The following is a 14,894-nucleotide window of genomic DNA, read 5'->3' on the forward strand; positions in this document are numbered from 1 at the left end:
AAGGATAATTTGATAAAGCTACAAAAAACAACATATAAAAATTGTTGCATTTCTGTACACTAACAATTATCTGAGAAATAAAGAATACATCCCCATTTACAACAGTGTCAAAAGAATAAAATACTTAGGAATACATTTAAATAACGAGATGAAAGACCAGTACACTGAAAACTGTAAGGTACTAATGAAAAAAACTGAAGAAGATGCAAATAAATACAAAGATATCCTGTGTTTATGGATCAGAAGAATGAATATTGTTAAAATGTCCATACTACCCAAAGCCATCTAGATTCATTGTAATCCTTACCAAGATTCCAATGGCATTTTTACAGAAATAGAAAAAAACAATTCTAAAATTTACATGGAACCACAAAAGGTTTCAAGTAGCCAAAGAAATACTGAAAAAGAAGAACAAAGTTGGAAACATCACACGTCCTGTTTTAAAACTATATTACAAAGTTATAGTAATCAAAACAGTATGGCAGTAATACAAAAACAGACACAATGACCAATGGAACAGAATTGAGAGCTCAGAAATAAGTCCATGCATATATGGATATATATGTATATGCATATATTTCAAACTAATCTTTGACAAGGAAGCCAAGGATACTCAATGGGGAAAAGATCATCTTTTTAATAAACAGTATTGGGAAAACTGACTATTCACATGTAAGTGAGTGAAGCTGGACCCCTGTCTTGCATCACTCACAAAAATTAACTTGAAATGGATTAAAGACTTAATGTAAGACCTGAAACATAAACTCCTACACAAAAATGGGAAAAGTTTCTTGAATTTGGTGTTGGCAATGATTTAATGGAAATGACATCAAAAACACAAGCAACAAAAGCAAAAATAAACAAGTAGTTCCATCCCAAACTAAAAAGCTTTTCACTGCAAAAGAAGCAATCAACAAAATGAAAAGGCAGACTGCAAAATGGGAAATAACATTTGTAAAACACATACCTGATAAGGGACTAATATTCAAAATACATAGGGAAATCCTACAACTCACCAGCAAAAAAAAAAAAAAAAAAAAAGAGAGAGATAATCTAATTAAGAGTGGAAAAAGGACATGGATAGACAGTTTCCCAAAAAAGGTATTCATTTGGCCAACAGGTACATGAAAAGGTATTCAGCATCACTAGTCATCAGGGAAATGCAAATCAAAACCACAATGAGATATCACTTCATACCTATTAAAGCAACTGTTATCAGAAACACAAAAGATACTGTGTTGGCAAGGATGTGAATAAACGAGGATTTTGTACACTGTTGGTAGAAATGTAAACTGATGCTGCCATTATGGAAAACAGTATGAAGTTTTCTCAAAAAAAATTTAAAAATACAGCTAACCTATGATCCAGCATTCTCACTTTTGGTTATATATCCAAAGGAAATGAAATAAGTACCTCGAAGAGATACCTACACTACCAACTTCATGTGTTTTTGAAGTCCTGTGGCTTTTTAAGAACTCCACAGTAGGATGGAACTGGAGAGTGTGATGCTAAGTGAAATAAGCCATAGAGAGAAAGACAGATACCATATGTGTTCACTCTTATGTGGATCCTGAGAAACTTAACAGGAACCCATGGGGGAGGGGAAGGGGAAAAAAGAAAAAGAGGTTAGAGTGGGAGAGAACCAAAGCATAAGAGACTCTTAAAAACTGAGAACAAACTGAGGGCTGATGGGGGTGGGAGGGAGGGGAGGGTGGGTGATGGGTATTGAAGAGGGCACCTGTTGGGATGAGCACTGGGTGTTGTATGGAAACCAATTTGACAATAAATTTCATATATTTAAAAAAATGTATTTTAAAACATAAAAAAAAAAGAACTCCACAGTACACTTGTGAGACACCAAAAGTACAAAAGGCAAATAGTATCTTAATGGTATTCTGAAATATTTTTGATCTTGTAGATCACCTGAATGGCCTCGGGGACACTAAGTGGTTTCTGCTCCCCACACAGGGCCACCACGGCTTTCCCCATCGCATAAGGTTGCCTGCCTTGCTCTGCCCTGCCTAATGGCTTTAAGACTGAATTGTTCGGGAAGGAGCTGGAACAGCAGTAGAGAAACCTTGAATTTTACTTTTTAAGTATTGAGGCTGGTTTTGGTTGGTTGATGAGTTAATTCTGAAATGCTTTTGTGTGTATTGTGTGACAGGGTAAACGAGTAAAAAATAGTGATATTAAAAACCAGGGTTTTCACTGTAGGAAACAAATTCACAATGGGGAAGGTGAGGAAGAGTCTTGTGTTAATGGATGTGAATTGGCAGTGTCAGTATGAACTGATCATATAAATTTATGAAGCCTATTTATGGGAGAACATGGGTGTTAAATGTCCCCTTTTCTGATTCTTGGCAGTCTTCACCTGTGAACTACAGCATCCTGTCTGTCTGTCACCTGACTTAAGTATTCTGAATGGGTAATAGCACCTTGCTGGAGATCTCTTCCTCAGATATAAAAAGGGGGCCATAGGATGTGTTAGTGATTGATGGATGGCTCTGATAGGCCCCTGGTCCTTCATAGAGGAGCATGAGTTATCACCCAGACTGTCAACTCAGGAATCAGAGGGGCCATGAGGCCCCGGTGGCAGGGTCCTCCTCTAATACCTGCAGAGGAATTCCCGCACCTCTTACTCTTCAAGGTTTCCGAAGCACCTGTCCTCTATGAGCTGAGGTCTTGGGACCTCAAATGTCCATCTTCTCACTGGAAGAAATAGAGGGGATGTCACAGGATGGGGAAATGTGGGGGTAAATGCTGTATGTGGTGAGGTGAGCATCTTGTTATTCTTCTCTAATACTATCAGGATTTTTCTACTAAAAAAAAATCCTTTCTGTTCACAAATGCTCCGGAATATGTTTCAATCACTTCTTTTGCACTAGAGATATGACTTTGGAGGAGTTCTTCTCATTTAGGTATGATTTTATCATTACCAACAAGCCATAAAGAGCTTAGATAAATATGTTCCTAAGAGAAGGACAATGAGAATGAAGTTATCCCAAGAAACAAAAACTGTCTTGTCCCCCCACCCCACCCCTGCTTCCTAAAGTGTGCGTATCAGGGAAAGGACACTTACACAGCTTACACGTGCCATTCTCCTCCTTAATCAGAGTCCCCTGATCTTTAAGAGGGGCTGGGTCCACTGGAAAAAAGATTTATACTACCAAATGGTTTATGGCTTCCTGGCCATGGTTGCACATTTGCCTCTGAATGGAGAAGCTGCAGGCACAGTAGGCCTGAGGGTGTTGCTGGCTGCACTCAAGCACATTAATCCCAATTGTATGCGAACTGTATGTTGACAACACGGTTTAACCACCACCACCCCGCCCTTCCCCAGATATCCTTTGCCAGGCTTTATGATTTCAGAAGAAGCCGTTAGAGCTAAGGAGTTCAGTCTGCCAAGTAAAAACTACTCCGAAGGTCCTTTGTCACATGTTGTTGGCTTATGGAAAAAGAAGGGAGATGGAGAAAGAAAAGGATACTGAACTGTGAATGAAAGTCTAGCTTTTTGCTTTTGCCACAGTTTGACACAGGGCACTCAGCCTGTCAGCCTCAGTGTCTTCACCTGTAATCTGGCTGCTGAGTTTGGTTGAATTGACAAGTGAGTCCTCAGTAGTGAGATTGATGGCGGGATCCTGGGCTGGCCCCTGGAGACATGTCTTGCCTCCCTCTGTAGCCTTTGGCAGCATTCACCCGTCAGAGCCCAGTGAAGACCCACTGCTTAGCTGTCCATGACCACAGAGTCTCATGCCAGTCATGTGCAGTACTCAGGCCAGCCTGGTGGCTCTGCGTGATCCATCCCATCATAGTAGGGCCAAGGACAACAGAAAGCGAGTCCGGGAGTGGGATCCGGCCCCAATGAAGTTCCAAGGCTTTGGATTCTCAATTTAGAGGGAGAGGGTAACAAAAGGACTCAGGGGTGGCACAAGAGTTTTCAACTTAGAAACAAGGACAGAGGTCTTCTCATGTGGACGGGATTAACCCAAGAATAGTAAGGGATAGATTGGACATCAGAGGAAAGCAGGGACTCACAGGTCTTTGCAAACCCCATTCCTAGAGGTGGGGCCTGTTAGTGCCTCCCAACCCAGTCAGGAAGGCATGCAGGCTGGATAGGCTGAGTGCCTCCAAGCCCAGTTCAGTCTTTTAGATCCTACTGCAAGCCTCCACACATGGACCCAAGAGACTGTTGCTCCTTCACTCTTCATTGCCTTTTGCCCTTTTCCTCATAGATTAGAGTTGCATGAGTCAGACCCTCAACAAGCAGTCCTGAGCACTCTAGCAAGATTCAGAGTTTTACTTGAGACTGCTGTTATATGTAAAGCAATGGAGGTCCTGAAAACTGTTATAGACACCCCTCCTTTAGGTTTGGGTCTTGGGTCTTGGTGATGTCTTTCAGAGACTGTTTTGAGCTTAGCTGTCTTGATAAACATAGTGGTTATACTGTTGAGAAGGGCCCCAGAGTTGAGGAGGGAGTGTGCCCTGAAGTCATGATTTAATTTAGACATTTATTGGCTTCAATTTTTTTAATACATACTTTTAGTGTTATTTATTTATTTATTTATTTATTTATTTATTTATTTATTTTGAGAGAGGGGAGCACAACCAAGAGAGGGTCAGAGAGAGAAGGAGACAGAGAATCCCAAGCAGGCTCTGCACTGTCAGTGCAGATGTGGGGCTCGAACTCACAAACTGAGAGATCATGACTTGAGCCAAAATCAAGATTTGGAGGCTTAACTGACTGAGGCACCCAGGCACCCCAGACTTCAGTTTTATGAACACATATAGATGTCACACACACATATACTTTGGGATGTTAGATGCACTCACATGTCATACACATTTAGGTGTCCACACACATTCATCTGAATGTCACACTCATTCAAAGAGTATATGTGTTCGCTCGGTTTTTAGACACCCAGGTCCTACAGATGCTCATTTGGACATTATTCACACTCAGATGTAGTCTGCCCTCCCAGAGAAGTGGCCGTATCCACTCACATGACACTCACCTGCACTCTGGGCTGCTGAGTTCTCATCCAGTTGTGCCCATCAGAGAGTACACATGCTCACTGAGCTATTGCTCTCCTCCACTCAAGGTATCACTGTCTTCCAAGTGTGGCAAACATTCACATGGTGTATTTTTTTTCCATCTGCATTGTTGACGATCCTCATGCTCAAGGAGATTCAGGGGAAGCCCTGCCATATTGTATCATGTTTCCTTGGGTTAGTCCCTCTATACCCTTTTATTTTAGTGAAATAGTCCTCTGCCTCTGTCCTTGTCCAAGTTATGTTTCTTAACCAAGTGTATTTAGATGGACGGCTTGATTGAAGGATGGTAGCGCTCACCGTGCTCCATTTTCATAAACCATGTGCTATCTCACTATGCCATTTTTAGAAGATTGGTTTGGGTGACTGCTGAAGTCACCTTTAATTCACAAAAATTTCCTGGGGGCACTCTTTGGGCAATTGATCTTTTGTCTTAGGTCATGAGTCCAGAGAGCTCTGCAAGAAAGATCTTCTAAAAGAAAAGTATTTACAGAGAGATACAAACTGTGGACATTCAAAGAGATAATAAAATGCCATCTAGATCCACCAACGTTTAGGGTAACTTTTATAAAAGGAGCCTACATATTTGGCCTATAGCTGGTATTCAATAAAGGCTCAGTCATCTCTCTTCACAGACTAGTACCTTCTGACTTCCTTCCAAGTTGAAGGGAATGGTACACGATCACTAGACAGGAGCTCAGAGTATTCACTGTTTATTTTGATTAGGGATTCTGTATCCAGTCATATTTAGTTTCATGCCTACTTTCAATTTTAACTCAATTTAATTTGGTTTACTTGAACAAGCATTCAGTGATGACTTTAGGGGTATCAGGTAACCTAGTGGGCAATGTGGGGTTGGGGTAAATGATGCAGAAATAACCAAGCCACAACTCCCACTGTCCAAAAAGGTAACAGTCTAACCAGAGAAACAGTCCTGTGCTCATATTCTTACAATCCCAAGAAGATATCCATTAGTGAGTTGTAGGGGAACTAAGGTGGGGGGAAACTCATTCAGAGTGGGAGGGTCTAGACAGGCTTCATTGAGGAGATGAAAGATAGACTCAGCCTTTAGGGAAAGGCTTCCCCAGAGAGAAGTGGATAGAAGACATTGCATGTGGAGGAAGCATGAACTGATGGAGTGAAATCCCAAGGATGTTTGTCTGGATCCACTGGAATGAGGGGTCCAAACTAAGAGTTTCCGAAAGACAGACTGGAAGCCAGGCACAAGTGTCCCCAGTGCCAGGATGAGGAGTTTAGATTATATCATTAGGATAACAGCTTATGAAAGAGTTTGAAGAGAGACCATGTTTATATGTTTAGGAAAATCAATGAGTTGACTAGTTTATCAGGTAAGTTAGAGGTAAAGAGACCAGTTGAATCCGGGAAGAGGTAGGGAAGTGCCCAACCTAAGCATTATCAATGAAGGAAGAAAAAGAGGTGGGGCAGATGCAGATTGCTGATGTCAACTGGGCTTTTTGTTTATAGGGGCAGAGTGAGATCTAAGGAGGTAGGAATTGAAAATGAGCCCCAGACTCAATATCTGGTCACTTGATGGCCAATGCTACCCTTCACTAAGGAAAGAAAGGTAGAAGGAGGAAGAGGCAGGTTTGTAGGGGTTGGGACCAAGTTACATTTTGGATATATCCAGTGTGAGCTGGCCTTGGGACATCTAAATGGAGATCTATTTCTACACAGCAGTGGGTTTATAATTCTAAAACTCAGGAGGGAGGTTCAGTTTTAGACAGAAATGGTAATAACAAGTGCATCCCTCCAGATCATTGCTCATCTGCTTCTCTTTCCTGTTCAGTGTTTATCAGCTGGTTGTCAAGGAGGAGCGACTTCAAAAATCACGGAGGGCAGCTGATATCATTGAGTGTTTTTCGGTGCCTGTGAGCTATAGGAATGCCTCCAGCCTTGATTCTCTACACTACTTTGCTGCTGAATTGAAGCCTGCCAACCTGCCTGTCACCCAGCCATTTACAGTGGGTGACAACAAGACATACAATGGATACTGGAACCCTCCTCTTTCCCCTCTGAAAAGCTACAGCATCTATTTCCAGGCACTCAGCAAAGCCAATGGAGTAAGTATGGCCCCATGAAGGCCATTTCTTGCCTTGATTGTATTTTCCTATTCTCAAATGAGAAGTAGCATGGCTTTAGAGCAGAGGTTGCCAAACTAAGGCCTGTGGACCAAATCCAGCCCCATGACTGATACACACACACACACACACACACACGCACACTTTTTTTTAAGTACAGCAGTGCCTTTCATTTACTTGGTCTAAGGCTGCTTTTGATGCTACACCAATACAGTTGAGTAGTTTAGACAGAGACTTTATGCCACATAAAGCCTAAAATATTTACTATATGACCCTTTACAGAAAAAATTTGCAAACCTCAATATTAAAAGATAAAAAAGTTCTTTCAAATCACCTTTGGGAACATTGCATGCCCATCTAACGATTAATTTCCTCATCCATAAAATACCTATCTGTTATTTATGAATGCATTAAGCATGTTGTAGTTAATCAGTGAATACTAACTCTTTTATTATTAGCAATAGAAAATTTTCACATTAGAAAATATTCTCTTCTCCCAAAGACAAGGGAAACTTTTTTAGTGTCAGATATTTCTTTGGTCAAGATGGGATACCAGTCATAACATCACAAAATCACGGGGCTGAAAAGGATGGGAAAGGTCACCAAATATCTACCTCTCTCCCCCTACACATAAAACAATCAACATTACAACATCACAGTTAACTGGTATTAGTGCTTATTCTTGAATATCTCTAATGACCAAGAACTCACTTCTTTATGTGGTAATTTTACCGATCTTTGGGGTGTCGGTGGCTCTAAGAAAGCCTTCTATTGTACTGCCTGAAATATGTTTTTTTTTTTCATGTTTTTAATGTTTTTATTTATTTTTGAGACAGAGAGAGACAGAGCATGAGTGGAGGAGGGGCAGGGAGAGAGGGAGACAGAATCTGAAGCAGGCTCCAGGCTCTGAGCTGTCAGCACAGAGCCCAACACGGGGCTCGAACTCACAGACTGTGAGATCATGACATGAGCTGAAGTCGGACGCTTAACCAACTGAGCCACCTAGGTGCCCCAAAATATGTTTCTTATTATAGGTTCTACCCAATGCTCTTGGTCCATACCCTTAGGTCCCAAGAGAACCAATGCAATCACCCTCTTAGGTGGTATTCTTTCAGTTACATAAGATCTTTCCTACCATCCACTTCCCCTCTGTTCAGATACACCCAGGTGGTCTTATTTTCTGCAAACTAAATATCTTTAGTTCCTCTTATGACACAAGTATTTCCCATTTTGCTTTTGTGGATATATCTCAGGTTGCCATATTTCACTCAACAAATATACAACAAATACTGATATAAGCTAAGCCCTATAGTTCATATTAAGATTACATAGTATGCGCAACCCTCCCCTCCCCTGCAAGACCTTTTCTTAACATAAGGGAGTCTGGTGTGTGCCATGTTCCATGGTATATCTGGAGAAGTGAGAAACTCACTGGAGGAAGGAAAGCTGAAACAAAAGCAAGATTTGGTGAAGTGTGTGCTGAACAGCCTCTGTAGGCTCTGGTGGCCGAGATAGAGAGTTTAGTCTGTCAGTGGCAGTCATTACCTTATGAGAAACCTGGATTGAGGAACTAATTAACATTTTAAATGTCCACATACCCATTTAAATTCCACACTGGTATTTCAGTTCTGCATTTATTACTTGCCCAAGCAACATTCCTCAGAGTCTAAAACTACAAAGAGAAGCTGCCAGACTGCCTTCCATCTGTCCATCTGGTATTTCCTCTGCATGAAGCACTCTGACGTATTGAGGAAGAAGACGTAAAGATGGGCAGAAAGCATCTGGGGGCCCATCTTGTCTCTGTTTCTCTGCATCCCAGACTGGCCAGTTTGTTGGTCAAGCACAATTCTGAGAAGGTGTGGCTTTCTCTGCTCTTGGCGACATGTCAAGAGGTGCTGTTTGGGTTTCCATGCTGTGAAGAAGAGTAGCAGCTGTACTCAGTTCACTCTATATCACATTCCTACCATGACTCTAATAGAAACCCAGCTGGAGACCAAGTCTATAGAGACAAATGGACCCCAGGAGGAATTCCCCAACCCAAGTGTGGTTGGCCTTGAGTGGAACAAGCAGGTGAGGCAAGAGAACCGTGGGAGGTTTGGCTTTACAAACTTCACACAGTAGACTACTTCCTCAAGGAAGGAGGCTTGCCATTGGGAAAGAAGTCACCCCACTCTGAAGCTACCTCATCCAGGAAGTAGTTTCTACTACTGCTTCTGGATGAACAAGGCCATTTAATTACTTATGCCTTCCATCCCACACCATGTGTGCTCCCGTTTTGGAACTAAGATTTGCAGGAAAGGAATTGGATGGGTGCTTATGCCAGGTGTCTTGAGGGAAACATAGAGGGACAGAGGAACAGGAGGAAACAGAAAAAGGAGCAGAGGAAGAGCTGTGGGAGCTGGATGCTCAGCATGTTGTATTTTTCTGACAAGGAAAAAACTACACACTATTTCAAATTACTGTATTTAGTATTAAGTTATACCGAAAAGAGTTAAGTTAAAGAGTCATAGGAGCAGAAAAGCCATTCTCAGTCTAACAAATCTCTGCCAGCCCCTCTCAGATTTCTCCATCTCATAAAGGGCAGCAGACAATGCAGTTAAGCCTGGAGGATTTTTGAGGAGAAAATGTTATAACCCACAAATTCTTTATCAGCCCAGTTGTTGTTCTTGTGTAAATACATCAGAAAGACATTCTCAGTATCCAGGGGCTCCCGCATGCTCTGCCTCTAATAAATCATTCAAAGAGCAATTGACCAAGCAATGAATCAAAATAAAGAAATCAAGAACAGAGAAATGTAGAATGAAAAGACCAACACTGAACTTGGAAATTAACTAAACATAGTGTTAATGCTAAATAATTGCTATAAATATGTTACAAAAGAGAAGGTTAATATAAAAAAGTAATTAAAGAGAAGATGTAAGGAATTAACAATTCTAATCAAGGTCTGTAATCTGCTGTTATGTCAACACAAACTGAGAAAGAGTTGGAGGATTGATGAGTGTAAATAAAAATCTGCCAATTTCCCCAATTTAGACAGGATGGAACAAATAGCAACTACTTTATTTTTGATACTGAGAATTTTTGAAAAGTAAATTTTTTTAAACATAAAGGCAGATTTCCAATCTAACCTTTAAAAAAATAGGAAACAACAATCTACAAAGAAAATGGGGAGAAGCAAAGGAAACTGTAAGTGATGAAACTGTAAGTGATGAAAATCAGCAACTATAAAGCAAGCCAGAAGACAAAAGTACCAGGTTTGATTCTTTTAAGTGGTTCTTTGTTCCCCTCTTTAAAGAGGAAAAAATATCTTGGATCAAGCTATTTCCATATTACTAGAAGATTAAAACCAAACAAAGGATGAGGCCAAATCACATTAAATTAAAACAAATTAAAGGAAAGCAAAAAATGGCCATTTGTTGCAGGATAGTCGTTGGCCAGATTGAATAACTTACTGTCAATCAGTTTTATTGCTCCCAACCCTACCTGCAAGTTTCATCAGAATGGGGTAAGAAAATTTTAGGGTCCAGGTATATTTATTCTATGGATATTAAATAGAGTTTTTTTTTCAGTTCATCAGACTGGATAAATATCCAGCCTGTGCAATCAGACTACCTACACACAAAACCCTAATAACTCTGATTTTAAGTAAGCTATTAAAAATAGTTACATATGATTGATTAATTAATTAAGTAAACCTCTAGCAAGTGCATACCAAACGTCAAAAAAAGGCATTTCTTCACTCATTAAATGTTGACATAAGATCTGTGTTGAATATTAATGGGATGAGGATAAGGATATTCTGTAAATTCTACAGTAATCTACATAAATGTGGAAGTATTTTAATCCATCTCTGTAAACACAATGGAGAGCCCAAGTATGATGTACATCATGAGGCATGGTGCTCAGAGACCTTGCAGGTATTTTCCTGAAGTGTGGATTGTTTACAGGCACTTTTACTGGGAATTTTGATCAGATTAGTAATATCACATTTAGCCATTGATGCTTTCTTATGGAGAACAAGGGCAGTGTTGGCTGTTAGAGCACTGTCCTTGGTTCTGACTCCTCAGTGCCAGTCTTTCTTGTGAATCAAGCCATATTGTAACCATTTATTTTGGATATGGCTATATCATAGACCTATTATATCATTTTAGAACTGGGCAATTTTGCAGTGTCATCTAATGCAGACCAGCAGCCTACAAAGAAATCTCCAATAAGGTGTGCTTGGCAGGGCATTATAGAACCTCAGCTTGATCACTGCAATTCTCTGGAGGGAAAGAGTTGATTCCTTTGTGGAGCAGGTAAAATTATTAGAACTTTCTTCCTTCTATAAAGCCAAATTTGTTCTTCTTAACTCTGTACTCTTGGGCACTTGTATTTATTTGAACAAATCAAATCTTTCTTCCCATGTCAGCCTCTTGGAGAAAATAAGACAGTACCAATTACCATCTTTGTTTGGTCACCCAGGCTATATCTTATTGATGTCTAACATGCAGTTACTTCTGTTTCTCACTTGGAATGATTTTCTCTATCTTCTTAATCCTATTTGTTCTGTACTTTCATAGACATACTCCTTTTTTCCAATGCCCTCCTTCAAAACGATACCTAGAACCTAGAATTGTACTTCAGAGATAGTTAGACCATGCCTGCTACATGTTCACTACCCCTCCTCTCCTTACCATTTTCTAAAACATTATTTCCCTAACATTCCAAGATATTTTTCTCACTTTGGAGCCCTTATGCAAGCTGTAATTCTACCTGACTGTCTCTTCTCTTCATTCTTTGCAGAACTAGTACCTTCTCATTTTTCAGGCCTCCTTTTCGATGTCCCATCCTCTGAGAACTTTGCATTTATATTTTCTAAGAGCTGTCCATGCCAGTACTCACTTACATGTTAACCTGTTCTTTTTTTTTTTTTATAACACTGAGCACACTTTTAATTGCACTTATTTTTGCGTAGTGCATGCCTTCATCCTTAAACTGAGAGCTACCGGAGGTAGCAGCTCTGTTTTGTTTGCCTCTGTATTCTCCATACTAAATACAATATTTAACACATAGTAGATACTTGATGATTGTTGCATGAGTGAATGAATGAGAGTATGAACTGTTTCGAACTGTTTCTTGTTTGTGAGTCTGTTTTCTTGCTTACGGTAATATAAAACTCACACAGTCATTTTGAAGATTAAATGAGAAAAGATCTTGAATTCTGAAAGATACCAAGTAAGTGTCAGTGCAGTCTGAATTTCCATTCTGTGTGGCATGAGAGATGTGGTTCTGAGCTATTTTCACCATAGACAGATGAGCCCCTGGAGGACCTTCCTTCCATCATAGCAGTAAGACTTTTCCCCAGCTGTCTCATTTCCCAAGCTCCAGGCTCCTGGGCAGCCTTGATTTCCTCCACATCTTCCAAATGGTACCCAGAGTAACTGTCTCAGTTGTAAACAGCAGGTGGGTGCAGTTTTGCATTGTTTTCTCCCCCACTCCTCCCAGAATGAGGTCTGCTGAATCTACTGTTCTCTACATCCCCACCACCATTAGCCATAATTGTGAAGTTGAAAGGACCATAATTAACGGTTGGATGCAAAACAAGTGTGGCAAATTCATGCAAATATCCACCAGAAGCCACCTTTTCTTGGGCAGGGTTGTTGTGCATGTTATATTTATGCAGAGAGAAAACTCTTTCCTTGCCATATCTTTTTCATCATGTAGGAGCACATTTAACCTGGATGATGCCTCTGCCAAATGGTGATCTAAATAAGAGAATTGGGAAGTACAGGGTGATTGTTCTCATTCTCTCGCTTTCTCTTCCAGCTCCTGAACTCAATTGCCTCTTGAGAGCAGTTGGAAGCCAGATGCTATTTTGAAGGGGTCCTCATGTTTGCAGTGTAATCACATTATAATAGTGAGGATTATCTAGGTAGAGTGTGGTTATGGAGAGTTCTGCGTCTCTGAGTACTGGAAGGAGCTATATTTAGTTGTGTCCAAAAACTGTTAAAAGAATGTTTGTACGTGGATTGGTTTTCTGAGGCATGGTGGGGTGGAAAGAATTGAGAGGTAGTCATCAGACAGACTTGGCTTTTAATTTGGGCTATTTCCAATGATGTGAACTTGTGCTGTTGCTTAACATCTCAAGATGAATGACCTACCTCCCCCCCCCCCCGCCCAAGTTCTTTTCCTTTTTGCTGCTTTCCTGAAGCTCCTCTCCTGAGGCAGGGGAAGGTTGGAGCGTCCTTATCTAACCTCAGGAACTATGTCTATGTGGCAGCTGTTGACTGTCTTGACTCACCCATCACTTAATTGCTTCATAACCTCACTTCAGGCTTTATTTTTATTAGTTTAATGTTTCACACATGGTCCAAGTCTGACCTCTGTTCTTGTTGAATCTTGTGACATAATCGATTTTGCCTTTGGGGAGTGATCTTGCCCCTCCCAACCCCGTTTCCTGATTCTATTTCTCCTTTAGTGACTTCTCACTTGTCTCCTTTAGTGACTTCTCATTTGTCACGTGAGGAAAGCTCAGGTGGACCATGGAATGAGAAGATAGGGGAGGCCCAAGCTCAGATGGGTTAGGGTTAAGATAATACAGGGGTATGTCATGACTTGGGTTTTAGATATTCCAATCAGGGAATTTATAAGAAAACCCCTGTATTGGTTAGGACAAACTAATTTATGCTATAGTAGCAAACAACCATGAAATATCCATGTATTATCAGAAAAAGAAATATTGTTCATTCCTTCTGCATGTCCAGAGGGGTCGGCAGAAGGACTCTGTTCATCATAGTCACTCAGGGGGCTGAGGCTAAGGGAAAGTCCATTTTGACATATGCTTACACAATCACCAAGGCAGAGGAAGAGAAATGTGGCAAAAGGGCACTCATTCTAAAAAATTTCCACACAAAATGATACCCAGCACTTGGACATTTCATTGGCCAGGGCTATTTATGCGGCCATGCTTAACTTCAAAAACAATGAGGCAGCTGATTCCAGCCAAGTGCCAAGAATGTGAACTTAAGGTATTTGAGAACATCCTTAATGACCACCACACTTCCTTATTATTGCCCATAATGAAACTTTTCCATAAAATTCCCATGATACACTCAATCTTGAAGCACCTGTCCATTTCCTATTACAGATCCTGAGAACTTTCTATTATTGTGCTCCTACTGCATCCCAGACACTAAGAAGGTGCTATCACCTGTGCTACTTCCCAATTGGTCTCACAAAGCGACTCCATTTAAATCAGTGAATGAATAGACTGCCAGGAGCATCCAACAATCTCATAGAATCTCAGTTACTTCATACTGAAGAAGGGATTTTAGTAACAGCTTTCTCATTTTCTCTCCATCGATACATGGTAAAGAAATGTCTAATACTCCCTGTTGACACTGTTCCACTTTGAAAGGCAGTGGTTCTTCCAAGTCTACCATGAAGTATGGTTGAGAGGCCTCAGAAAACTTTAGATCTCTCCCACCCATCAATTGCTGCCAAAGTATCAGAAAACTGTGAACCGAAGACCTCCACGTATTATTTTACTGACTTGTTACCATAGTCCTACGTTAGGAACTTGTCTCTGGATTGTATCAGCTCTGCCGCAGCTGAGTGAAAGTAGAGAGGGAGACTGAAATGGACATTTGGAAGCCAGGGTTATCACCAAAACCTTTCTATAACCACTTTGGAAAACTTAGGCCTGGTCAGTGCCCCTCCAAGTCCTGCTTTGTCACCAGAGCCTGCTTTGCCTGCCGCCATCAA

At 40.8% G+C, this 14,894-nt stretch overlaps 1 protein-coding gene across 3 annotated transcripts in view; it reads left to right on the top strand.

The window, feature by feature from the left end:
* The window catches only part of PTPRT (protein tyrosine phosphatase receptor type T), a 796,626-nt gene that overhangs the window by 553,236 nt on the left and 228,496 nt on the right, over positions 1-14,894 (top strand). For all 3 annotated transcript variants that reach the window (XM_042980385.1, XM_042980383.1, XM_042980384.1), the window contains exon 11: positions 6,857-7,130. In XM_042980385.1, the coding sequence (XP_042836319.1) occupies positions 6,857-7,130 (274 nt within the window). The remainder of the gene's footprint in view (positions 1-6,856; positions 7,131-14,894) is intronic.

This window comes from Panthera tigris, chromosome A3, assembly GCF_018350195.1.
Source record: "Panthera tigris isolate Pti1 chromosome A3, P.tigris_Pti1_mat1.1, whole genome shotgun sequence".
Classification (NCBI taxonomy): domain Eukaryota; kingdom Metazoa; phylum Chordata; class Mammalia; order Carnivora; family Felidae; genus Panthera; species Panthera tigris.